At 46.4% G+C, this 27773-nt stretch overlaps 1 protein-coding gene across 1 annotated transcript in view; it reads right to left on the bottom strand.

The window, feature by feature from the left end:
* Window positions 1-203: 203 nt before the first annotated feature.
* Window positions 204-27773, bottom strand: part of BAZ1B (bromodomain adjacent to zinc finger domain 1B) — a 35488-nt gene continuing 7918 nt past the window's right edge. The window contains exons 6-19 of the mRNA XM_072353337.1: window positions 26863-27060; window positions 24073-25765; window positions 21414-21552; window positions 20842-20972; window positions 19638-19749; window positions 14061-14159; window positions 13483-13660; window positions 12297-12482; window positions 10149-10296; window positions 8435-8582; window positions 6489-6607; window positions 4087-4238; window positions 2369-2472; window positions 204-2268 (exon numbers count right to left, since the gene is read on the bottom strand). Of these exons, the coding sequence (XP_072209438.1) occupies window positions 1902-2268; window positions 2369-2472; window positions 4087-4238; window positions 6489-6607; window positions 8435-8582; window positions 10149-10296; window positions 12297-12482; window positions 13483-13660; window positions 14061-14159; window positions 19638-19749; window positions 20842-20972; window positions 21414-21552; window positions 24073-25765; window positions 26863-27060 (3774 nt within the window). The 3' untranslated portion in view covers window positions 204-1901. The remainder of the gene's footprint in view (window positions 2269-2368; window positions 2473-4086; window positions 4239-6488; window positions 6608-8434; window positions 8583-10148; window positions 10297-12296; window positions 12483-13482; window positions 13661-14060; window positions 14160-19637; window positions 19750-20841; window positions 20973-21413; window positions 21553-24072; window positions 25766-26862; window positions 27061-27773) is intronic.

Below are 27773 nucleotides of genomic sequence, written 5' to 3'. Positions count from 1 at the left end.
ACCCACTGCCTGGAGCAGAGGCACGGCCAGGGACTGGCACCCCCCAGCCGGAGCAGTTTGGCCCACGAGTGGTTCTGCAGGGCTGTAAGCTGACCTGGCGCTGCTCAGTGCTCTGGGCCTTTTGGTGGCTGCTCCAGGAGGCGCGAGGCCGCGGTGCTGCACAAGCGGAGGCAACCAGGAGGGACGCGCTGCGAGCCACCTCTACAAACACAAGTACATAATGTTTATTTTTAGTTTTCCAACTTATTACAAGTACAGCCCTTAGGAGAAACCCCCACCCCCCACAAATGACATTTATCTTTAAAAAACGGACAGTTCCAAAGGTTTCACTGTGTCGGACCTGCAGAAAATGTTCTCTATTAACAGGACAGAAATGGCCTCTGATGGGACGTGCGAGATACAAACGTCAGTGCTATTCTGTGGGGAATTGAGGCTGGGGGGGAGGTGGCTGGAAATGTGTCTTGTGGCTGCAGCCTTCAGCAGCCCAGAACTGAAACAAATACCTGTTAGCAAAATAATAAACCAAAAGCTTCACAGACTGGGCTGCAACTTCTCACTGAGGACCCTTTAATTCTCCAATCACAGGAGCTGCAACAGCTGCTTTTGTTTTACCGTGTTACAAAGCCAGGACAGAGCAGTCCTGTGGGTAGTTTGTTCCAAACTCTGTTATAAAAAGTTCAAGCCCTGATTGCATGATCAAAACCTGTCATGATGGAGAGGTGATTACAGAACACTCAGAGAAAAGTCGGTGTGCCCAATGGCAGAGCCCACTGCTGGCCATGCGGGACGGCCCCGCGGCACCTGGGGGTGCGAGGGAGGTGAGCTAAGGGAGGTGTGACTACAGGAGAGGAGAGCGCGGCTGGAGAGGGGCTGGGGACCCACGAGTGCCCCAGTGTGACTCCAGCTACTGCTGGGAAAACGAGTCTTCAGAGGGGGAAAATATACAGCAAACACCATCCGATATAAACTGTACATGTGCCAAAGCGAGACAACGGTATCTTACAGGTGTTCTTTATACAAGATCACAGCTAGAAACGAGCCACTCGTAATTACTAGAAAATTAATTTAAAAAGTTACACAGAACGTGTTTCTTTCTGCTGCTCCCCCCGCCCTCCAGCTCCCAGAGGGTGTGCAGAAAACCACGCTCTCCCATTATGCTTCTGGCACTCAGTTCATCCAAAGGGCCACGACTGTGTGCTGGCCAAGGTGAGCAGGGAAACCTACAGCCCACTCTGCCACCTCCACACAGAGCTGAGCTCGGAAGACCTCTCCAGAGCACAACTCCAGAGATCGCTCCCCGAGAAGAGAGGGGGGAAAAGCGAGAGCACCTCCAAGCCAATTGTGTGAGGATGCTGGTGAAAGCTGTGTCTCCATAAACGTTAAGTGCTTGCTCGCTGTGCAGCCCTTCAGCGGGGGTTCAAAATTAACACCATATAAATACATACATACAAGAACTAGCAGCCCGTTGGCCTGGTCGCACCCGGTCTGTCCGTGGAGCAACACGATCCCTCCCTGCACAGCTCGGGGTCAATCTCACAGTGCAGGCAGTAGATCCTGAGGCAGCGGCAGGGCTGGAGCTGGAGGCTTCGTGCTCCCCTGCCCAGTCAGGCTTTGGCCAGGCCTTTCCTTTGCCCTCCTGCTTTCCCCTCCTGGAAGGACAGACACGTACGATCTGTGCATAATTTGTAGGAAGCAGTTGTGTGATGCCTGCTCGCTCAATGGATGACAGAACGTTTTAGGAAACTGCAGAAAAATTAAAGTTAGGATGGGCCAAAGGAAAGGCCGGATTAATAGCGAAGTGCCCTGCTGTTTAACTCCCTCCAGACAACCCATCCTGCTGCCCAGCAGCACCAGATCCTGCTCCAGCTCTGGCTCTCCCCCCAGCCCCCCCCAGCCATCCCTCACTTCTTCCTTCTCCGCCCCCGGGAATGTTCGAGGGGCTCTGACTCACTGTCCCCCTCCTGCTCCTCCAGTCCCTGGCAACCAGCAGATTGCTTCTTGCGTTTCCTGCGTGCATAGGTGTGGCCGGGCAGGTGCTTGTGCACCATGTCAATCAAACACTGTTCCGTCTTCTCCAGGCAGGACAGGATGTGACTCCCGTTCTGGTTGTAGCGCTCGGCATTGGAGAACACCTGCTTCATGTCAGAGAGGAACTCCTGCACCGAGCGGTAGTTGCCACAGGAGCACTTGCTCTGCATAGTCTGGAAGTCCATGGGGTTGCTGATGATCTCACAGTAATCTTCCGCTTCCTCCGTGGTCACTGGCTCCCTGATGGATGAAGAGCCACAAAGAAAATGAGGATCCCTGGCATGGCATCCCCACACCACCAGTCCTGCGTGCACACAGAAGGCCACCCCCCTCCCCTCACCTGAAGGGCCAGCTGAAGCGGTACTTGATCAGCTTGCTGAGGATTTCCTCACATTTCTGCAGCTCGAGGCTCTGGCGCCGTGCCGGCTTCCTTGTTTGAAGGACCTGCCCACACAAAGGAGGGATGCTGTTAAAAGGAGGGGAACCACCATGAGCTTCAGCATTCAGCAAACAGTTTCTAGGGTAAAGCAGCTAGTTCCTAGCGGAGCTTTTCTTTTCAGTCCTCTTGCTTACAAGCCAGTGTCTCGTGGTGTGGGAATATGCAGAACCACTGCAGGAAAAAAATGTCAGGTCTTTCCAATGTAGCATCTTCCACAATAATCAAGTGTTCTGCTGTGGGACCTTTGATAGTAACAGTCAAGACGTGGTGGGACCCCGAGTTACAGAATAGGAGCCCCACAGAGAAGCTCTGATGGAGCAGCTCTCAAGCAGCCTCTCTTTTCACTGGGGACAGCAAACTTTTTCAAGATAGGTTCAAAGACAACGTGGTCAAAGCAAGCAGCCAAAGAATACAGACAGCAAATGCAGAGCATGAATTCCCTCTGTGAGCCCCTGGTGGACAGCATGTGAGAGGCAGAGGACAGCACTTGTGTTGCTGTACTGGCAGGCCCATCGCAGAGCCTACTCTGCCATCTTAAATACCAAAGAGCAGCTGATGCCTCCGGCATTGCTGTCCTGTACACAGGAGTAACACAAGGTCAGTCATTTGCCTGCAGAGCTGTAGGTCAGCCGCCAGCACAGGGAGATCTCCTCAGCTCTGCCCACACAGCTCATGAGGCACCGCTTTGCTGGAGGTATGTCTGTGATGGGAAGGTTCCAAAACACATGGAGCCATTCCTGAGCCAGCTTTCATCTCTCTGCAGGACAAACAGTTCGTGGAAGAGCCCTCGACAGTTTTTCAGAGCTCCTGACCCAGCTGTTCTCTAACATTTTTCCCCTCCTGAGTATTTCACTACGCAGGCTGGGGGAGCCTGTGCTGAGCTTGCTGGTTTGGTTGCCCTCCACTCTGTAACACGGACCAGCTAGAAGGATGCTGCAGATCCAGCAGGCAGCCCGCCCACAAGCAGCACAAGAAGCTCAAAGACCAGGATCAAACCACTCAAGAAGGGTGGCAGAGTATGCAGGCAGCACCACCACCACCGCTCAGCAGACAGATGGCAGACAGAGCAGGAGCCTGCACATATCCGCTGCAGCGTGGCCCTCCCCAGGACAACCAGCACAGCACGCACAAGATTGCTCTGTTCAGGAACAGAAGGTTTTATTCTTTAAATGTCAAGTGAAACCTAAGCCAGCTGAATTATGTCGTGGAGGTTGGGGAGTGACCATACGCACAACAACTGTCAGAAAACGGCCAAGGCTGGGGAGTGAGGGTCCTACATTGCTGGCATTCTCTGACCATCCAGGACCTCCTCGATCCCCCCACCTCTCTGCAGAGACATATGGATGCTATTTAAAACCCTTTAACAAGCTGCAGGCTGCCTGCTAATCAAGGGGGACAATGTGTGAAAGTGGCTGGGGAAAGATGCCTGGCATATCTCTGCTCCGTGTGCACCGGGCCCTTAAGGATATGCTTCCTTTGTTAACCCACCCCCAGCCCAGCACAGGTTTCACAGCACAATTCAGGGTATTTCTTTGGGAAGGGGAGGGGAGGAAGCGTGACACCTGTTTCGTTTATAACTCATGATGTGAGCAGCCCCCAGGGAGCAATTTGGCTCTTACCAGCTCATCAATGTCTGCGCTGTTGACAGGTGCAGCCCGCTGCCGGGGTCCCCTGGCAGAGTGCAGCGACTGCTTCTTCCTTTGGTGCCTTCCCTGCCTCGAGGAGTACATGGCTGTGCTCTGCTTGCCGCGGGCTGCCTTTCTGGGTCTCACTGAAACACATAAGCCAGTGGCTTAGAGGATTGGGTTAACCTGGAAGCAGAGATCACAAGCCCTTTGCACAGCCATAGCACCAGGCAGCCTCACTCACAGCACAGCAAATGCACGGATGATGGCAGCGACCCGGCTCTTTGTCACTACCCTCACTCAGCACATGCCCCTGTCAGCTGCGCTCAGTACCCTCTCCAGATGAGCTATGTTGGTAATAGCCCACGTCCAAAAAAAGGCCACTGCTGTCTGGTAACAGCTATCTGCCCAAGGGTGGCCACGCATGCCAGCCTCCAGCAGACCCCAGCTACTGTGGGACATCTGGAAGCTTGCAGCTCCTCTGCCCCACAGCTTTGCTTGCTTTCTGAGTGCTGCAATAAACGTCTGCAGAATGAAACGCTGAAACCCTGACATATCCAGACTTGAGGTAAAGTGGGGGACAGACATTTGTTTTAAATGTGACTGCAACATCCTTTTGGAAAGCACCGGGTGCAGGGACCTGCAGACCTCCTTTGGGCTCCTCAGGGTGCTCTGCCATGTGCTTACAAGTGGCCCACACAGTAGGATAAGCCAGTTGCTAAGCCCCCCTTGAAAAGTGAACTGTGTGCAGTGGGAGTGTCGTGTTACTGCAGCAGGGAGCTGCTCCGCATGCTGCGAGTGGGAAACAATGGGATTTTATTCCCCAAGACAGGAGCTGCTGCATTACGTCCCACAAAACGCTCTGCTCGTTTTGAGTCTGCCTGTCAGAGCGTTACGCCAATGGAAAGTTAAGCATGCCGTTGAAGTCCCTTGTCTTAAGTTTCTCCCTGTATCAGGAGAATGTGTAGGTCTTCCTCCCTAGCCAAGCTCCTTCCATCTGGTCATAAAGGTCTGAGCAAGCCGCATCCAGCGCACTGCGGTGCTCCATCTGCAGCCTCTAATCCAGCCCTGCCCAGTAAATCATCCTTCCCACCCCCCTGCAGGAGCAGCGTGTGTCAGGGCAGCAGGCCGTCTGCCTGCTGTCACTCCTGCCTGTGTGTCAAGCGTGAGGCATGTGTTAGATGTCTGACAATCCAACATTCTAGGTTATATCCCCCAGGATAAACGCCATGAGGATTAATGGGACTTCTCTATTAAAACAAAAGTTTTCCACAGTGACCTTTCCACATTAATGCTCTTTAAAACCACGGGGTTGCATTTAGTGCTTTATTTTTAGCGACTGTAACTCTTATGCTATTGTTTGGAAACCTTGGCTTTGCTCCTGACTTGGCTGCGCAACATAGGCTGAACATACTCCAAGTGTGGACATGGATACACCACAGAACAACAAGCAGCACACATATCAGGGTATCAGCGTACACCCCTGAAACCAGAATAAAGCAGGGGAATCAAGACTGATAGACCCAGATGGAAACCCCTGAAAGAATACAGAATAATCCTTTGGGTCCTGGTCTCTGGATTTCACCATCTGCCCCGGTTAGGACAGGCTGGAGCTAATTTTATGTCAGTCAAGGACATTTTGACAGAAAGCAAAAGCTGGCTGTGTGCTGTTCTGAGACTGAGCTGTTCAGCGTACCAAGCTGCCCAAACAAGACAGAGACAAACTCCCTTAAAAACAAGTAGACATGCATACCAGAAATTGCATTGCACACCAGGGTGGATAAGTAGTCATTGATGAGTCTAGAAAATGTTATTTTACTCCACTTGGGAGTGAGTCAGCTATGTATCCTGAGTGGTCTCTGTGCGCAGCCAACAGGTGCTGGCTGTCCAGGCCCTGCTGCTCTTTGACTGCTGTGCCCTCCCACAGGAACCAACAGATGAAGTCCTGGTCGGACTACTTGAAAATGGCTCCTTATCACTAGAAATCCTGCATGTAAGGGGCTCAGACCTCATGGCAGGAAGGGAAAAAGCAAGAGTGGTGGGTGGAATGTTGTGGTCAAAGCTCCAGTTTTCCAAGACACCGCGGGCACCGACCACCACCAGTTACAGGTAATACTGTCCCCTAATCCTTCCTTGCTGCAGCTACTGCTTAGCGGGTGTCTGCAGTGTTCCCAGGAGCTCACTGCAGTTTCAATCTTAGAAACGTTATCTTTGTCACAAAGGGAAGAGAATTCACCCCAGCTCCCCAGGGAACACACAGTCACAGGCTTCCCTTGTGTGAACCCCCCCGTGTTCCGGTAAGAACCTGTTCCACAAGAAAACGAACAAGTTTTGGATCAATGCTTTGAAGGCAGAGTAATATTTTCTATTAATTTCCAGCATGGTCAAAGCCTTACGTTTCAATCCAGCGACTTCATAATCTTCTTCTTCCTCTTCTTCTTCCTCAGCATCTTGTTCATCGGAAGCTTCCTCACCTTCTTCACCTTCATCCTCAGCAGAATCCTCCGTATAGTTCCTAGAGCAAGGCAGGTAAACATGCCTGTTGTACCAGGACCTGGGTACGATGAGCCCTGGGCTCCCCATACTGTTTGTTCACACAAAGACTTGCTGACCACATCAGTGTGTAAAATAAACATCCTGACTCAAACTAAAGCGATTCAGTGCATTCCCAGAGAACCAAGCTGTAGCTACAGCTCCAAGAACACTTCTTGGACTACAGTTTGAACACCCCAACAGCTGAATCCGTGCTTTTCCTCCCTTTTTCCCCACTCCTGTTCTAAACAACTTAACCATGTGATAATGGATTTTGACATTGAGACTGCTGCACAATTACTCCTCCCTGAGAACAAGTGTTGCTGTTTCACCCAGGTTTACAAGACTGGCTTAAGGAGTTTCACAGTGGTTTTACTTTGGGTTGTTTTTTTTCCCCCTTTGGCTCCTGCTGGAGTATTTCCCCATTACCACTTTCCACGGTCACTGGAGGAAACAGATCTCGTTTACTGTTATTCACAGCTAAGCTTCACATATTACTGAGCAAATCATCAGTTCAGACTTCTTATGTGCTGGTGTCAAAGCCACAAAGACCCTGCCCAGGTCAGTTCTAACTTCCCACATGTGTGTGTTAAAGTATTCAAACCATAATAAAAACAGGAAAACAAGGCAGCACACATAGGCAGATGGGGACAAAGGCAAAGCTATTGTGGGAGTCTCAGTCCTCTGGAGACAAAGGAGCTTGAGCAGTAAATGGAATAAGAATTAGCTCCCACAGTAGAGCAGGGCATAAGTCTTTGCAGGCCAGCATGGTTTTTTTTTCCTAACTGAGCTAGGAAGACAAGAGCAGAAAGCAGATAACAAGACAGGTGTTACCCCACCTGATGGCTCTCATCCAGCAGCCAAGCAGATTGCAGGTTACTCCACCACATCAAAGCAACTACAATCGCAAGCTAGAACAGCTGCATTAAAGCCCTGTCATTCTGGAACAAGCCTGATGAACCCTTAAATGGTGCCCCGGGAGTTAAGTAATACTTTTAAGGCTGTGCACCACCTGTACACCGCAAGTTTGTACACCTCCTATTGTGCTGCCACTCTGGATGAGAGGATCTATTGACTGCTTATGCATCAGGTGCTATTTGATAGCCTCACCTTGCTGACAAGCAGGGAGATGCAGCATGCAATTAGCTTACAATATAAGCAGAAAAATACATTTTGCATACATTTAACTTCCAGCCTATAGCTCACAAAGCAATTCAGCCCCTTGCTGTCAGGCAACAACCACTCAATTCTGCACAGAAGAACTTTGATTGCTCCCCAAATCATATTCTCTCTGCAGTCTATAATCTATCCCACCTTCTAAAAGTGCCTATGTCCATCAGGTCAAAAAAAAGTGCCAAGGTGACACTTCATTATCTGATTCTTACAAGCACGTACGGACCGAGCTGCAGCCTGGAGTAGTTTCTGCTTTAATTAGATGAGGCCACAAGAGTAACTTAGCCCAGGGCACTAGAGAGTTGCAGTGCTACCCACTACAATCCCATGAAAAAGAAACCCAACTAGTTGCTCAGGTGAACAAAACAGTCCTTAGTGCATACCATTTTGGTTGATGGCTTGTTTATATTTTCACAGCCACACTGAAACTATTTATTGGATGTCATGGGTCAGTACAACACAAGTGTGCTGAACTTAAAAAAAATAATAATAATTGCTCTTCCATTGTTCCAGACACATTGAGTCAACGGGGCTATTTCAGTCCTTTCCAAGGGTCTCTGTTTAAGGCTGTTTTGGTTCTCTTGTATGGCTAAAAATCTGCATCAGTGACAACTCAAGGGAAAGCAGTACCACTCACCTGCCCCGGGAGCTGCGCCTGGCAGTGGAAGGCTGACAAGCTGGACACTGCCATTCTCCATCTGGTATCTCATAGAGCGCCGGCCTCAGGCAGAACAGGTGGAAGGCTTTGTTACACTCGTCACACAGGATCAGCTTGTCATCCTCACCTAGGAGAGTGCAACCTACTTGTAACTGAGCGCCACAGCCCTGCACAATTCATGACACAAGAAGCTGCCACATGGCTAGAGGTCAGAACACAGCAAGAGAAAGATGCAAAGTGCTCTCTGATGGCAGGGACCCTTTCTTCTCAGTTTCCACTGTAGTGGAAACAAGCAGTATTTGAAGAAAAACCAAAGCAAAGACCATTGCTCTACAAAGATTTAATTTAAGACAAAGGCAGAAACCTGCCAAATACATTTCACCCAGAGCAGGTACCAAACTGACCACGAGGAAAGAAGTATGCTGCAAAGAGCCCAGCAAGAAGCTAGGAACATAACCATCACAATTCTAGCCTCAATGTGAACAAACAGCACAGTACTCTTCTTTCTACTTAAGGCAGCAAGTCTACAGGAAAAAAACAACAGGGCATGCAGCAGAACTAGCCTTTCTGTGCTCCTCAGTGATGAAAGTAACGCGGACATAGTCCTGAGCCAGCTATTTACTGAAAAGAAGCACAGAGAGCTTGCCAGCATGTCCCTAACACCCCAGTTCCTGAGTTTTGTTAAACCATAATCTGTTATTCTCAGGTAATCACTCTGCTACACCTCCCTGCAATCCCCTTCTCACCAGGGGACAGGACAGTTTACACATTAGTTTGGAGGATCCACAGTGGAGGATGTTGCACCAGTTCAGCTCCTTTCTTTACAGAAGTGGACAACACAGCCTTCTGGTAAGCAAAAGCGGCTCAGCTTTCCCTCAGATCTGTCTGCCCTCATTTCCCACTAGTGTTTCAACAAATAGAAAATGAGACAAAAAGCACATGATGTGGCAGAATGTGCTACCAAGCTCTTTTCTCCAGGCTTCCATCCAAAAGGAGAGGTTATGACGGAACAATTCTTACTCCACTAGAACTAGTACTCAGTTACTGGTAATGCTCTAACTTCCCCCTCCACCTGCAGGATTCTCAAGCCTTCCTTCATATAGCACACTCCTGTCACCCAGCTTTACCAGAGCAGTAACCAAAGGCAAACAGCTTCATTTCTCTGCTCCCACAACAGAAACAAAGAGCTTGCTTCTTTCAGCTCAGCAAGCAGCCCCACTTCCACTCTAGCCTCTAACTAGCATTTATCCCACTGCTCTCTCTTATTCAGTTACAGGGTGCATTAACCTTTCCAGCCTCTTCTTGCTTGTTCCTTCTGTAAGAAGTGGGGTCAACAGATGTGACTTGGAGACCCACAGACCATTCCAACTCAAATGAAACTGAGGAACGGACAGTGGCACAAATGCTCCCACAGAAGGATCTGGAGACAATCTGTGTTCAAGTACCCTGAATGTCCAGGGAACAGCAGCACTGCAGCGCTCTGCAACACTTTGTACCAGTTTCATCAGAATGGTTCATTGGAGTCAGGGTCAAACGCTTCTGTGAGGTCAGTGCTTCTGAGTGTGTAAATCCTGATGGTCAAAACTCAAAATACAGCCAAAGACAGAGTGCTAATGGGGGCACATTGCCTAAGCAAGGCATGGAAAAGTGACAGCATCCAACTGTTACACAAGCGTGGGGCAGAAATGCATACCTTTCTTGCGACACACTTTGCATCTGGCATTCTCTGCCGACATATCCCACTTGATGCAGGCATCCAGCATCCCGAGCAGCACGTGCATACGGGAGAAGGTCTGGGCCTCACGGATTGCTGCCTTCCACTTCTCCGTGGCTGAAGCGACCTGCAGACAGACCTAACAGCTTACAAAACAGCACACAGACACAGCTTGTTACAGTCTGAAGATGTTTTTATACCCTTTAGCTGGGGCCCTTAATAATCAAAACTCAGCTTTGTATTTCTTTCCTTCTACATAGCCACTGCAGTCCTACTTGTGGTTTATCCATAACCAGCCTTACTGGATCACACAGTTTGTTCATAGTAGCACAGCTCTGCTGCATTTTATGGCCAGGCTGGAACAACCAACGTGAACTCCTCTAGATTCTTACTCTGAACGTCTAACCCAAATAATCCGCAGGCTAAGAAAATAAAAAGTAGAAATCGAGCACTGCAAGATGTGGGATGAAAGTCAGGAGGCAGCTGGCAGCACCGCTTGGGTGTGGGGGATTAGAGCAGCCTGTGCTGCCCTCCAGTGGATACCATGGAAAGGCTCAAGCCCATCAGCAAGAGCCGCCACACACTCCATCCTCCTTGCCAAATTGGACTGTGACATCAACTATGATCAGATGTGACAGCCCCAGATATAAAACCCGCCCCTCTTCTGAGAAAGAATGACCTCAGCACGTGTGAAATCACAGAATTAGCTGCAAGTGAGGATGAGAGCCTGAGACTTGTGCTCTGTCTGCACACAGGAAGCTGCATGTGAAACCTCCAACTCAGCTCCAGGGGTACTGAGAAAATATATTACTGTGGATCGGAAATGCACCAGAACAGAGGAGTAATTCAGAGCCACTGCACATCCAACTCTATCGTTAATCCTCTGCCTTACAACAATGAGGTGATGGCCTAGACACGACAGGCACATAATAGAACTCAAGTTAGCGTTCTACCCCAGGAGAATGAAAAAACAAACAGTGAAGTGTCAGATGGGAAAAACTGAACTCTGCAGCTGACAGCAATTTGGGAGCCAAACAAAACCCAGTTGTTTTGTTGGTTTTTGTTGTTTTTTTTTGCAGAGTTGCACATTCTCCTCCCACTGCATTTGAGGAAGCACAGTGTATATTAGATGCTTGGAAAAACACACAAACTTCTATTAAGCCAACATCCCTATTGCCATTGCTAGCATACAACCTGGAGCCCAAGACATTCCAGACAAATGGAAACCTGCACTGCCTACTGTGGTAGATTACACAGCATCGTGCTATTTCTTTGTAGAACATTGTTGAGGTGCTTCCCATGCTGTGTAATTGATTTTCCAAGTAACTGTTCCATGGGCTTTGCTGTTAACACACTGGATAACTGTTGGGGCCAAGACAAATCTGCAAAAGCTGCTGGCACGTTATGCTTAGATTTTTCTCCCCAAGCCTGTGGAATTTCACAGATTTTTCGCCTTGCTTCCCAAGCATCATGAGACTGTGGCATTTCAGCAGGACCATTATCAGGGGAGTTCCAATTGCCAACTAGGCAAAAACGGAGACTGAAGGAAGTCAAATACCCTCCCTCCCATGGGGAAGGGAGCATTCTAGCAGGGAGAACAAAAAAAACCCCACAAATGTATTAGCAGAGGCAGCCTCAGTCACGTTTCAACTGCAGAGTAACAGAAAATTCCTGCTTTGGAAAAGACAGACAAACCTGCAGCTAGGAAGCTCTTGTCTGATATCCTGAGGTGACTGACTCTCCACCATAACCACCTCTGCAACCATAACTGTTTGGTTGCGACTCTGGAATGCACTCTCCCCTCCTTGGGGTACTTCAGTGATATGGTGAGAGCTGCCCCCTCCTGGCCCCTTGCAGCCATCCCTGAGCAGCAAGCACAGGGGTGGGCAGCTGTGCTGCATGTCGTGCTGCAAAGGCCCCACAGCTGATGCCCTGGCCTGTGCTGGGACAGCCCCAGTGCCACTGCCTCCCAAACTGGGAACACGTGTAAACACAGGCAAAAGACAGCTTTTCAGAAGCAGCCACAAGCCAGGTCTCCACTGCCATCTTTTACCACTCAGCAGTGCCACTCTAACTGGGTAGCTGAGCCAGAATAAGACTGAAAAAGAGCCATGGAGTAAACAATACCTTAGCTTCTTCTGCCATTTTCTTTTCTTCATCTACCTCCTCGGCTTTGGCAATGTAGTCCTCTCCCTGATGTTTCCTTCTCTTCTGCTTAGGGGCCATGAAGCCTTGCAGAAACTTCTTAATAACACCAGCTTGGAGCGTAATCACACACTCTCCAAAATCCTTTAGGCTCTCTAGTGAGTACACCTGTTAGGAAGAGTATACAATTACTTATTGGTGACATCATCCTTTGCACTGTTCTAGGAGGTTCTGTTCTGCCAATGGATACCTGTGATACTTAATGCAGTGTTACCACGTACCAAGTCCCACACTTGGGTTTTGGAATCAGCACGTTCCTGCTGTTTCTGCTAGAGTTCACACACAGCTGATGACCACACACAGCACGTGAATGCTTATGGCAGTTCAAAAAAGTTAATAAATAAATAAATAAATTTAAAAAAAAAAAAAAAAAAAAGGCAAGACGATTCAGGGGAAAAAAGAAAAAGTTCTTCCAGATGCTTCCCATCATTGTCTCAACACTTAAACACTTATAATTGCATCTGCACAGAGAAGTCTCTGCACTGACTTGGAGATGCACTTTAACAGATTACTAAGCATTCTAAGACAATGCCCTCCTTGGATGGGAGGCGCATGCACCAGTCTCAAGCATGTGTTCCCGACCCATATCAGGCAAGTTTATCAACTCCTAAGGAGGTATCGTGCACCAGAAATTCCCACGTGAGCGAGGCTGAACTAGCCAGAACACTGCCATAGTCAGCTCACTGAGCAGATATACCTGTGAGCAGAACATCCCTCAGCTCCTGGATACGGAGCACAAGTATTATCCCAAGTCTAATGTGGTCTGAACTTATGAAAAACTGCCAAAAAAGAAAAGTGCTGTCCCAATAATACATTCTGGCCCTGACACAGAAGCTAAAAAGGAGTCAACAAGAGCTCCATTCAAGTTCCATAAACAACTGCCTCCAACAGATGAAAAAGGACAGTTACACAGCTGTGCAGAACATTTACCTTCAAAGCTACAACTCCCCTACACCAAATCAACCTCAAGCTAGCAGCTGTATAGTCTTGAAATGCTAGTTAACAAGGAGTGCATATGCATTAAATCCAAATTTCCTGATCCAAAGAGCTTCCAGAATCAGTGTCAACACTTTTGTCTTTCTTAGCACTACTCTGACTTTCCACTCACTCTTGCTTCAAATTCTGGGGTCACATCAACATATCCCAGCCCTCCTTTCTGCAGTCGAGTTGCAACCTCAATGAGATCACTTCGGAGGTAGTTCAGCAGTTCCTGGTTGCCATCACAGGATTTGAGGCCCAAGTTCTGTTTCCGAGCCAAGTGCATAGAATGTGTGATGTCCTGATACCTGGAAAATCAAGAAAAGCCTTTGAATACATGCAGACCAGTGCCTTGTGAGTTGTGAGTGTGCTGGGCAACAACAGCTTCCAATGACATCTACATGCTCCATCAGTGTGGAACATTCCTTAAGGATGCTTTAAAGCATGCAGTAGCTCTGCCACTGTAGATGAAACAGCACTGTCTTTGCTTCCAGTTGCAAGGAACACCTTGAAGAACCTCCTCACGATTCTGAGCATTACTTATCAAGTAATACTTGCAGTTACTGTCTACAAAAGGACAATTTCACATTCTTGTTATCTGCCCCTGCACAGGCACAATCAAAACAAAACGCTGAGCGTTGCCCCAGGAATGGAAAAGCTGGCTATGATGAGGATGTGCTGTAAAGCTGAGGGAAACAGCAGGCTCACTTTTTCTCCAAGCGCTCCTTTAGCTGACTCTCTCGTACTCCTTGTGGATGCAGGCAATCTATCAGCTCATCCAAATCCTTCTGACTGTCGCAGAGAAACCTGAAAGATACAACATGCACCAACGTCAGCTAATCCATCTCAGCAGCAGCAACTCCTCTTAAGCATTTCACAAGAATTAGTGACAGGAATGACAATTAATCTACATCCCAACCCCAGGGACAAGGTAAAAAAGAACTTGGTCAGAATGCTTATGTCAGCATTACTGTAAGACTGGCCTCATTTCAAGGTCCCCAAATGCAGCCCATTTCAGGACAAGAAGAACAAAACCAAAATAAACAGAACTAATTTATAGATGTCTCCTCCCATTAACTTTATTAAAACATTGGCATTTGAATTTAGTAATCTACCCTAGGGATTAGATTCACTAAATTACAGTCAGTTCAAGCAATCTGAATGTCATTTTTGATGCACCAGAAAAGATTAACGTGTTATGTACTGCATAGCACAGAAATTTAATCATTCTTTCTGTAGAGCCTTCAACTCATTTCATTAACCCTCAAAGCCTCCAGATTAAAAAAAAGAATATGTCCCAGTATGATAACTGATGCTACAGGTTTGAGACTATGAAGGCTATGCCCTTCTTTCCGGCAATGGCACCAAGCCTCATCTCCTGAGCCATGTACTGGTGTGAGCAGTGGTGGACCTGAGTTTCAGAGATTACTTAAAAAAATAAAATATAAACATGATAAACACGTAGCTAATAGATGGTTGCTCCTTAAAAAAGGGAACTGAAGGATCAGCAAAATCTTAAATGGAAACAAGCACAAAGTGACCACTGTGATGTGGTCCTCGCCAGTCACAGAGAAGACCTCAGATCCAAGTTTTCTTCTTGGGCACAAGTTCAGATGAACCAACCAACAACTAGAGAAAGGTGCTGCCTGACTCTCCTGGAATATCAGTATCTGCAGTAGGTTCTTATCCTGGCAGAAATCCTTACTTAGTATCTTACCCGGAAAGAAGATATTTCACAGCTCTAATATGCTCATAGTAGGGGAATGGCCTGACATTCTGCATTTCTTTGTTAAATTGATTACCCTCATAAAATACAGAATTGATTGTTTAAAAACAGAAGAAAAATGGTCCCCTGCCAGTCATCTGCTTCAGTGCACCCCAACCCTGCAGGGCACCTTCACTTTGCACACCGAGATCAGATCTTTTGGCCACTACTGTCTTCTGCACACTCTCCCTGCAAGAAATAGGACAGAGCAGCTCCAAACATCCCTCACCCACTGCAGCCTATAGCACAGACACTTCCAAAGCAATTAAGGGCTGGTCATGGGATTCAACAGACATTCACACAAACCCCTGACAACCATACGTCAAACAATGTCAAACAATACAACTCCTGTCATTTTCGTGCAGATGCCACTTGTGGTGAGTGATGTGATCAGCATTCCTAATTCACCAGAAGGTCTAAGGATGGATCATCAGAACTAAGTCTACTGGAATTGTACTAAATAGAGACATTCCTCAAGACTATTTAGCATCAACTTGCTGCCAAAACCTTGGGGTAAACCTTTGGATTGATCCTAAACCACGTTTTCAGAACAAAGAACCTGTGACAGCATGGGAATGGCATAAAGCAAGCTTCCAGTCATCCCACAGACACCCAGAGAGCACTATTTCTCAGTGTGTTAAGAAAGTTGCCTAGGTTGTGATAAAACAGCATTAAATCACAGCTACTTACACGCCACAGGATTCATTTGGGAAATATCTGAGCAGACACTACCCAGCTTTCCTCCAAAGTTACACACCTAAGAGGGGAATTTCCTGCAGTTCTCCTCTCTAGTAGAAGTGAAAGGCCACTGTTAACGTAAGGATTCTCCAACTACACTGCCTGGGGAAAGACAACACAGGCTGCTGGCCAGAATGAGAAAGCAGGGAACATCCTTGTAAGAAAGGCAGGTGGGGCTACCCAGGCATGTCCAACCCATGGGCTGCATGCAGGCCATCGCTTCACTGTGGTGCTGGCTCTGCCCTGGCATGAAACTGTCACTGGGCACCAATCAAACACCGGTGCACTACAGACCCTGTGTTGGCTGAATGCAGGCATGGGGACGGCCTGACCTCAAATGGGGAAACCTGTCTAGGCTAAAGGCCGAAATAACAGCCAGGATTCTCTCTTTGCACATCCAGCAGCACAAGCCACCAGGCTGGTTAGCATTCATAGCAGAAGGAATGTGACAAAAATATTCACTCAAAAGGAGCTGTTCACATGCACTTGGGTTGAATATTCCCACTTGTTCTCATGCTGCAAGGGACAGAAAGAAGGGTATAAAACCTGGACTGCAGACTATGGAATGAAGAAATCAGGAGAATAACATCTAGAGGAGCCCAGGATCAGTACCTGCTCTGGAGGGTTGGTAGAAACAGGGAAATTCCATCTGTAGAATATAGGTGTGAGAATGGAGTCTGTCAGCACCCACGCATGGTTAACTCAAATTGTCTGCTGAGGGGACCCGCCATACCATGGTGTATTCCTAATAGATGAAGAACAATGGGAGTTACTCTGCAGAGATGCCACTATTTTTAAAATGCAACTGCTCTCATAGAATCATAGAATGGCTTGGGTTGGAAGGGACCTCAAGGATCACAAAGCTCCAACCCCCTGCTGCATGCAGGGCCACCAACCTCCATATCTAATACTAGACCAGGTTGCCCAGGGCCACATCCAACCTGGCCTTGAACACCTCCAGGGATGGAACATCCACCTCTCTGGGCATCTGTTCCAGCACCTCACCACTTTCTTAGCAAAGAAGTTCCCTCCTTCAACTTAAAATCATTTCCCCTTGTCCTGCCATTATCTATCCTTGTAAAGAGTTGACTCCCATCCTGTTTGTAGGCTCCCTTCAGGTACTGGAAGGCTGCAATGAGGTCTCCCCAGAGCCTTCTCTTCTCCAGGCTGAAGAAGCCCAGCTCCCTCAGCCTGTCTTTGCAGGGGAGGTGCTCCAGCCCTCTGATCGTCTCTGTGGCTTCCTCTGGACGCTAACAGCTCCCTGTCTGTCTTGTATTGGGGCACCAAACCTAGACACAGTATCACAGATGGGGCCTCACAATGGTAGACTAGAGGGACAATCACCTCCCTGCACCTGTTGGCCAGCCTTCTTCTGATGAAGCCCAGGATTCCATCTGCTTTCCAAGCTGCACACTTATGGCTCATGATAAAGCTTTTCACCCACCAGGACCCCCAGGCCCTACTCTGCAGGGTTACCATCAAGAATTGCTCCTCCCAGTCTGTATATACACCTGGAATTTCTGATCAGGATGAGTGAGAAGTCTACTGTGCACTAATACACTAGACAGGTTTCAATTAACCCACAGTTCTTGCCAGAAGGACAGGTACATGTGCATCTCACAAAGCAATGAAGTATGGACAAAACTTTCTCAAGGACCACATGCCCAGAAGCTTTAAACAGGGAGATTTTAATAGGCATCAACATCACTAAATGTATATAATATTAGAACCCAGACTGGTTTTTCTGTCTGGAAAAGACACAAGATAGACAAACACGATTTGAATGAGAAAATGATTCAGCCTCACCACTTCTAGGATAGGACAGCAGGCCCTCTTCTTTTGGAGGGCAAAGTAAAAACCACTTCCATGAGCTACTGTTCCTGTAGCTCTTGGGGAAATACGGATTCTATTTCTCCCCTTATCATTGTCCTATAAACACTCATTCTCAAGCAGAAAAGGAGCGAGACTATGAAAAACACCCCTTCATGGAGTTAATCCGGTACTGATTTCAAAGAAATTAAGCAGAACATCTGTAGCTTTACTTTGCTATAGGTGCAGTGTAAGACTACTCTTAATTTCATTTTAGATGTACTACCAGGAAAGAGACACGTGGCAGAAGATACAGCAGAACACAAAGAAATGGAACTTTCTATGTAACACATGCCAACATTATGAGTTATAGTATGTAAACAATAGGGGGTACAGATGTCCAAGGACTTCAGTGCAGTTTCAAGGCCTTTCTTCAAGGCCTGTCAGAGTATGCAAGGACAATGTGAAAAAGCAGCCAAGCAGGAGACAGTTCTGTACCATCTAAACTCATGAGAACCTTTGAGAAAGAAGAGATCGATGGCAATGGCCAGAAGGCAAAATACTATAGCAGAAACATGGATTTCCTCAGAGGGGAGCTGTTGTTCCCTCAAATGAGGCATCTCAGCTTGTCACTGCTTTTCCTTTTGTAGAAGCCAGCTGTAGTGACTGCTGTCAGAAAGGCTCTCTGCATTTCTAGAGCTTTAGAGAAAGTCTTTCAGCAGAGGGAACTTACTGCTTTTCTGTAGAAATGGCTTTTGGTGGCCATGTCAGGTGAAATTCATGCAGACTGTACAGAAAAAAGCTCAGTTTGAAGTGGTTATGTTCTCTTTAAAAAACTGCCATTGTACCCTCTGCTCACTTGAAGGGCATGAAAGTGTAAATCTAGCTCAGACCATTCATTTTCATTGCTTGCTGCCAACCTGGTAACCCCTTGTTTAGCATCCATGCTCCAGGAATAACTCATTTATTTAATTTTGGCCATGTGAAAAGATGTGCAAAGATCTAGACTGGACGTGGAGATCCCCCGCTGTAATATTAGACAGAGAGAAGGTAGGCAGGGAAATCTTTGCTATCTCCTACAACCCTCTAACAGTGAAAGGAAAGGGAAGAGAATTACAAAGATGTCCACAAATGTCAGTCTCCTCAGCAGTTCCTGATGGGAGAGCAGAAACACCTTTGGTAAAGGATTTCTGACTTGCAGCAGCAGTGGAACTGCCCTTTGGAGCTCAAATCACAAACCACTGATATCTTGCAAAGATGGAATAATCCCACTTGTGTGTCAGCAAGAGAAAACTCCACAGAAAAAGCCACTGCTTACAAAGGAGCTGCAGGTGCCAGTATTTTGTGGGAGTCGCTTTTCAGGGTTATGGATAAACACAGTCTTTCACAAGTAGTTTGGTAGGCAGAGCTGCAGCCATTTTTATTCTGCCATGGGGACACTGCTGACTTCTCCTTACCACACAAGGCAACACTTGACATCAATTTTCTTTAAAGACGAAAGAAACGGACAGTCCCAGTCAATGGTCTAAGCCATCAAAAGCAGACTGTTTAGATTTGACTGATTCATTTTGAAGACGTGTTGGTGGCTACTGCTTGGCATTAGGAAGTATTAAAGGGATAACTGGCTGTCCACATGTAAGAATATTTTGCTAATTATTTTCAAATAACATTTCTCCTGATTATAAAATGTACAACATTGCTGCACAAAGAAGTGTTTTACCAGGTTAATTGAGACTGGCTTTAAGTCTGAACAAGTTGAACAGAGTGTTCCTACAGTCTCTTGGAACAGCTGTCCATTCGCTGTTCACTGCTAGTAATACCAGTAACAGAGGTCTGGCAGGCCTATAAACTAATTCAGCAGTTAAATACTGAAAGAGAACTAGGTACTTGGTAGGACCTATTAAGTGACTTCTCTCTACAGTTACCTTGACCATTATGCTTTGAGTATTTTGCAGCTATAAAGCATATATTACCATAAGTTCTGTCCCTGTTTGGGCGCAGTGGTCTCTGCAGGAAGGTCTGCAGCGTACGCAGACCGGTGAAGCGCACTCGCTCTGCCATCGGCGGCTGTGCTTTTCCGCTTCTCTGGAAGAGAAAAGCACAGCTCAGATTCTCATTCATGCTTCTTCTCAGACATACTTTATTTTCTAAGAACTCACCTACCTTCAGTTAAGTATTCCTGATCAACACCTATAGTATATAGCCAATAGTGTGTTTGACAGAGAAAAGCAACTCAGAATTAGTTTGCTACAACCCACAGTTCTTGCATTTACAGAAAGACAAAGATGAGCAATTCTTCAAGAAAATATTCTTGCATCATAAAGCACATACATTAAGAAAAGCATTTAAACTATTTCACAGAATCATAGAACGGCTTGGAAGGAACCTTAAAGCGCATCCGGTCCCAATCTCTGCAATGGTCCAGTTGTTCCCTACCAGCTCAGGCTGTCCAGGGCCCCATTCATGACCTTGAGTACCTCCAGAGATGGAGAACTCACAGCTCTGGGCAGCAGTGCACACTTCAATGAGTAAAACACTGCTGGAAGGCTGAGCCCAGACTATGGTGGCCAGTTGCATCTCAACACATTCACAACAAGGTGAACAGCAAACAGAGTGGATGTACAAGAGCAGCTATTTGCCAAAACGGCCTCAACCAGCAAAAATGAGTTATCTAGAAGACTTCTCTGCTTGACACTATCTCAGAGAGGTCTATAGAAAAGCAGTGAAAAGGCCTTGAGATTTCTATAACATGACAGCACCTGGTGAGCAGTTTAGCTTATCAGTTCCCAGAGAAAAAGCAGCACATTTGTCCTCTGCAGCAAGCAGATGATTCTGTGAGTTTTGTCACTGGTGAAGCTCGCCAAGAAGTTTGGCACATGGTAACTAAACAGGTACCAAGTAAAACAGAGCAGTTACTCTGATCTGATACTGACTGCTGATAAGAGCGAGGAGCATATCCCATGGCACTTAAGTGGTAAACTGCAGTCTCAAAATCTGCAGCAGAGAGACCACAACGAACACTAAACTCTCCCATGTATGAGTTTCCCTGAGCATACAGCAGGTTGAGATCAGAGGACTTCCACAAAGACTGGCCAGCTCTCCCTTAAGTTCATAAATCCATCATAACAGTCAGACAGCAACAGAGGAAAGCACCACAGAGGGGCTGGCTGATCATACCTCCTGAGCTGTAGTCTTTTTTGGCTTCTTCTTTTTTCTGATGCGGAAGGATGAACCTGTAGTCTATACTGTCATGTACCCAACCCTTCTCAATGAACAAGCCAGGGACCTCATCCGAGAACAGCCAATACCTGCAGGACAAGGCACATACACATGTTAGCAGCCACCTGTCACCTGTTGGGCTACTGTCACACATCTTCACTTGCATGTGAGGGAACATCTGGGTACTTGGCTCAAAATCTGGGTGCCTCCATATGTTTAGTTGAGAAACATGAAGAGCTTTTATTAAAATTCATTCCAAGAGCACTCCTGTGAAACAAAGAGGGAGAAGATAGTAACTAGATTCTTGAGCACTGATGTGCACTTAAAGCTCTGCTAGCTAGTGGGCTGTGACCTCCACAAGAACGCCAACTACACAGAGCAGTAAAAACTACCACAGTCTACAAATGCAAACCTCATTTCTGCTCTCCTCCATACTTCAGTGCAGACCGATTACCCTTCACACCAATCTCTGTTAAGGTTCCTGTGGGAGGGGAGGACAGCCAACAGCACGGGGTCATTAGATTTTCTACCTGTTGTGATTGCGGTCGGTGCCAACTGGGGTTCTGCGCATCACAAGCTTCGCTTTGGCAATCCCATCCTGGAACGTCTTCTCCGCTGCAGCTTTATGCTTCCGGATTCTTTCTTCCTCTGCTTCCTTCTCCATTCTCACTGTTGGAATGAGCGTGTAGAAAAATTAGCTTTATTTCACTGCATATAGATATGAGTTTCATACTTCATTCCACTTGGTCAGGTGGGAAAAAAAAAAATCATTTATTGGTAACTTTGGTTAAGACTGCTTTAGCCATCCACAATCTCATCATCTCCCACCCACCTGAAAAGAAATAAACTATCAAGAAGACAAGTTTCAATAAGAATAGAGTGGAGAAAAAATCCCCCATTACTGTTCCTTGCAATACACGAACCAAGTGATGTGAAATTGCAAAGCAATAAATATAACAGAGTAAAAAAAATAAATCTTTCTTTAAGCACAGCACATCATACAACAAGGAATTCTGCTCTAGTCAGCTCTAAGACTGAGAGCAGAGCAGCAAATACATGACAGAGGTGAGTGTGGCCAATGGGCACCTGCATTTCCATGTCTGCAGCTATGGAGAACAGCGTTCCCAAAAGCCCACCTACTGAGCAATCAGATGCAGCACAACAGAAGCCTCCTCTAGGCACAAGTGTCTCACAGCCATGACTAAGCCAGGCCTCTTAACACTTTGTTCTCTCCCAGATATGCCACCCTGTGGAAGAGCATTAAAACAAACACCAGATTGGGAAATTTTCTTTTGCATCCTGAGAAAAATTTGAAGGTTTTTAACCTTGTATAAAAAGAACCAAATAATGAAGACTTATCTTTGCAGTAAGGAGAGTTTGAAGCAGATGGAATGAGAGCATATGGAAGGGGTGAGCGGTGGGGCAGGCAAAAGCTAACATGCAGAGGCTGCACACTAGCTGCTCACTCAAGCAGAAAGCCAATCTCTTGCTAGAACCTTCCCAGAGCTGCTACTGACTCTCTTGCAGCCATCTTTTGTATTAAAATAGCTTTGGTAAGAGTTGATCAGTAAGTACACGCTCAGTCTCTGAAGCCCAGTCACTGTAACCAGTTCTAACAGATTAGAGGAGATGCACTGAAAAACGTATCTCTGTATTTGTTACACCAACTCAACTTTCAGTAACTGCGGCACGAGAGCACTCCTGCTATTTTCTGTTAAAGCCAAGATCACCTTAATAGTACTGGCTGCAATCTTCATAGGCTTAACTTTCAAGTAGTCAGTGCTTGCAGCACTACAGATGTGACTCAAGCAGTGACAGACACCTCTGGCTGCAACATATATGCACGCTCATCCACCAGCTCAACCAGCCAGGTATTTTGTGTGCAACTGCTTTGCTTCCCCAAGGCACTATCATTATTAAAAGTAAATGCAACTGACAGGGTGCAAAAACCACAAAGAGCCCGTGTAATGGAAGAAGCTCGCTGAGATAATAACCACGGTGGGAACTGAGCTCTGTTTTTCATATGCTCCAACGACACAACCCCACGAGTCTGAAGCCCTGAGCTGACTGGCTCAGCACTGCTAACCCTGCAACCTCAACTACTGTACCATCAATATTAACCAAGAACTCCACTGCTATGAGGGTACCTTTATGACTGCTAGCAACTACTGAACAGGTAAATGTAGCCCTGGATGAGTGAAATGGTGGAGTTTGCTGGATGGAAATGAAGCCCTATGAAGTCAAACCTCAACAAAAGGCTGAATCCTTACTTCTCTGTCAGAGAGCGCTTGTTTTTCTCGTGGAGTCCAGAAGAGTGAATCAAACTACCGCAGCACACACTTCTATCTCCTTCAGCACAGTACTGTTTTACCTTGACAACTATCTAGCGTGAGCTATCCAAGTGAAAGCAACATGAAGCAGCTCAAGCAGCAGTGGTGTCTGGATAGTGTTTCATTTGTAGTAAGGCTTTGTCATAAACCTGCCATGAACCAGGGCCAAGCAGACATCCAGCTGCAGTATATTTGATACCTGATACTTTGTTTTTCTGTATTAGTGAGACAATGTTCCAGATGCTCCAAGGCAAAAGGGGAACCAAAGTAAAATCAGTCAGTATAAGGTTAACTGTATGAAATACAGACAGAAAGCCCAGAGACTCTGGGAGAGGTACAAACCACAGCTCACAGCACAAGAAAAAAACAAGCAAAAAACCCACAAGAATATTCAGAATGTCTGTGATCTGGGAGCAAGAGATCAAAGCCAGCCCAGTGAGACTGATTAATGCTGCATCCAGTGAGAGACTCCTGGTCAAACAGAATCCAACCTGCCGGGGAAGCAGCACAAGGTGTCACCCTCTCCTGTCCTCAAAACAGTTTTTCTGTTCTCCGGCTTTCCCGAGTCTGACAGAATCAGAAGGTACTGATTAAAAGATGCCCACAGGCAAAACTAAAACCAGTCATCACTTTCTAACAGCCCAGATTTTGAACCACCATACAAACACCTACAGCTTTTCCCAACCTATAAATAAGAAAGCCCTAAAGCTACTGAATTATACCTTCCCTTTTACCTGTAAGCAAATCCCTTAAAGGCAGCTAAAGCTTTTGGGAAAAGACTGTCAGTTTTGCCACCAATTTACTCTGCCTTCCACCCCACCCCCAACACAGAAATACCCCATTCCTTTATTTTTCTTACCTCTCATTTGCCTTTCTTGTTGCTCCCTTTCTTTCTTGGCTTGGATAGCAAGAAGGCGTCTGCTTTTCACAGCACTGATCATATCATCAGCCTCTATTTCTACCCGCTGTTCAATTTTCACAACCTCATTTTTTTTCTTTTCATTTCTCCCCGTTGCATTTTCATCTTTCCCATTCTCCTTGTTCTTGGCCACCATTTCTTTCCGCTTCTGTTTTTCTGCTCTCTTCTTGTCGTTCTCCTCCTTCAGGATAGCGAGGCGCTCCTTCCACAGCTCTGCTGAGGCCTGCTGCTTGGCCTCTACGTGATCCTGCACCGAGTACGTCATCAGGATCCGATGGCACAGGGCCCCAAGTATCTGTAATTTCTCTTCAGGAGTCAGCTCAAAGAACTCCGACGTCTCCAGCTTCTCCAGAAACTCATCTTGTACTTCGTTATCTTCAAACGTTGCCGAATCCTTGCTTTCATCTACATTATCTGAGACCTCACTTTCCTCCTGTACATCTGACTTGCGTAAGCATAGGCGGACCAACTCAGAAGCAGAATGCAGTGTAAGTGGTATTTCAGAGAGCTTCATCCCGAGCTCAGCATAATCTTCAGCAATTTCATCCTGCAGAAGAGTCTGCAGAAGAATGACTAGAACCCGATTCAGATAAAGGAAGCCTCCCTTTTCTGCACAGAGTGCTTCCATCAAGGAGACTGCTGTAATGGGATATTGAGCATCTGGCATCAGTAACCCTGAGTAACAGCTCAGGAATTCCACCACCATGGCAACATCCCCAAAGAGCGTATTAGGAAGCCCTTCCGGAGTATCAACCAATTTAAACGTGGGCAAGTTCTTCCCCTTGAGATCTTGGTCCTCAAATCTTTTGTTTTTTTCCAGTTTTTCCTTCATCTCCTTCTCCTTACGCTCTTTCGCTCTCTCCTTCAGTTTCTCTTTCAGCTTTTCCCTTTTCTTCTTCAGATACTCCTTCCTCTGCTCCTCTGTCATGGTGGCCAGTTTCTTCCTGTGCTCCAGAAGCTCATAGCGCTTCTGTACCAGCCCGCGTAAATCCTCGGGGAGACGGGCACGATCCTCATTTGAGAGTAACCTGGCTGTTTTGGAGATGATGCAGGAGAGTGCACTTTTCTTGTCCTCCCGGTCTTTGTTTTCCTTGTAGTAGGCAATGAGATGCAGCGCTGCAGGAGGCAGTTTCTGGGGTTTGCTGGAAGACCGAGGGGTGCCTCCAGAATTCCTGGGAGTCCTGGACACCTTAGTGGTACCTTTAGCCATGTCCAGGAGAGTCATTTGTTTCATTTTCATCTTAGGGGTCTTCAAGCCTTTCCCAGGAGATTTTGATTTCCCGGATGTTTTCTGCCCATTTAAGACCCTTTTGCCTCTCTGCTTTTTGTCCAAGGATTTGTTGCTGCCTTTTCCAAGTCGGCTCCTCTTCGGAATGTGAAAGTTAGAATCAAGTTTGCCAGGCGACATGATTTTCATCATCTCTTCCAACTCCTCTTTGGGACATTTTGAGATCTTAGAGTTTTTCATCTTCAGTGGGGAGCCAATAATAGATTTCTCCAAGTGTACGTGGCACCACAGGGTAGGGCTGAGCGGCTGACTCAAAGATGAACCGTCAGTTTTGGATTTCTTGGAAGGTTTTCTGTCAGGTGACCCAGAGCTCTTCCTCTTGGTTGAGAGGTTGAGAGTCATGTACTAAGATAAGGAGAAAGTTACTTTATGTTAGTACTGAAAGTTATATGAACAAACCAGATAACTTCTGCGTATTTTTTCCCCATGGGCAAGTAGCATGCAGTACCATAAGGTAACAAAGGCTTCTGCAATAGCTTTCATTACAAAGCACTGCAGTCAGTAGGTTGATTATGAGATTAGCAGCTCATTCCAGAAAGTTAACATTTCATAAAACAAAACACTACACACACATCAAATGACTTTAAATGCTTTCTACTGCACTACATAAAGCCACTGCTTCTACTCAAAAGGTGAGTTTCAGAAGCTGTTTCACTTCAAGATTTCTTAGCAAGGCCTGTAGGGCCCAGTCTTGACCTCATCCAGGTAAAAACGGATGAAGCACAGATGTAATGGCTAACAGCAATTCAGAGTCCTGTCTCTGAACTACCTGAAGTTGCACGATCCACATTTGCACTTTATGGATGAGGTCACAACTGAAAGTGAGGGAAGAGGATTCGATTCTGAATTAATGTAATAGAATGTGTGATCGCTCTTAAGCTGCTGAAATAACCCAGTTGATGCACACTTTCAGTATAGAACAGTTAACCCAGAGTCAGAAACTGATTTCAGCATCTTAATATCAAATATCAATCAAATATCACACACTTATAAAAATATGACATTCAGGTTCTGGATAAAATGACCAGGAAACAGCAGCTGAAAAGTTAAAAACTATGTAGCAATAAAAATTCTGCAGTAGTAATCATAGATAAAGATGGAAGCTCCTGGGAAGGTGCTTGTAAGAACAGACTTAGGTAAAAACAGAACACACACGCAATCAAGACTGTCAAAAAAAAAATAATCAGATTTTCTGTCCTCTAGATGTTCACTCTCAAAGGCCTCACTCCACTTTAAGGGTCCTCATTAGCTGTTTCTAGAGAATTTTATTATTTATTTTTTTTAAACCAAAGATGCCACCCAAGCCAAATTCATTTATCCAAGCATAACTTCATGTCTCTTGAATTCAAGCTCAGGAGTACTCAGAACCAAACCTGCATGCTGAAGACTGGTTTGTTACTCATTCCCCACCTTCCAAAGGAGATACTTTTAGGAACTCTTACCTTATGTGGGTCAAGCAAGAAGTCACTAAATTTACTGGGGAGAGAATATTTCTTCACCAACTCATCCTCCACTACCCACGGGGCATTCTCACCAATGCCAGCACGCAGCGCATTGTGCCGGATGAAGTACCTCAGGATCTCCTTGTTGGGAGGACGCTCTGTACGCACCAAGCTATCTGCTGGCACATTGCTGATAATCTTAGAGATAAGCAGACATCCTGTTAGCATTTAACACCTAGACACATTATAGGTAGATATTATATGGCTAAAAGGAACATGGGCTGGTACTCTGCTTCATGTCCACAAACTACTAAACAAAGACTCAAAAACAGAACTTGCAGGTCTGAGATATATAACAGACACGAGTTTGAGACTCAGTTAGCCAAAAAATCCTTAGAAGTATTAGCTTATGTTGCAGACTTCTTGCCAAAACTCACTGCTTTACTTGGCAGCTATGGACATCTCTGACCGTTCCTCACACGTGCTTGCTACTAACCTAGAAGTTTTTACATGTTAGTGTTTATTTCGTCTCGATTCCTTTCCTGATACCAGAGGAGTAACTCTGCGAATGGTACTCATTAAGCTGAGGTCAGTCCTGCCTCCATCAAAATGGCAAACAGATGACAAAAAACAAGCAGCAGTGGTGCAGATACAGAGCTTCCACAAGTAGTTACCTGTGATGCTCAGTGAGGTTCTGTCAGAACAAAAGCAGCACCTCCTGCTCACCATTATCAGTACCCCAACCCTCACCACGTTTCATTCACAGCCTGACTGGAGGTTAGCCAGGAAACAGTAGTGACTCTAAAGCCAGTGAAGCACTGACTTAGTTTCTCTGCATGGTACCACAGGATTATCAGGTGTTTCCATGCACAAACACAAACTGTAACCAGGAACAGTAAGACTAGTTAGTC

The sequence above is a fragment of the Excalfactoria chinensis genome, chromosome 19 (genome assembly GCF_039878825.1).
Source record: "Excalfactoria chinensis isolate bCotChi1 chromosome 19, bCotChi1.hap2, whole genome shotgun sequence".
NCBI lineage: Eukaryota > Metazoa > Chordata > Aves > Galliformes > Phasianidae > Excalfactoria > Excalfactoria chinensis.
Note: the sequence above shows the minus strand (reverse complement) of the source record. Positions and strands in the feature narration are given on the sequence as shown.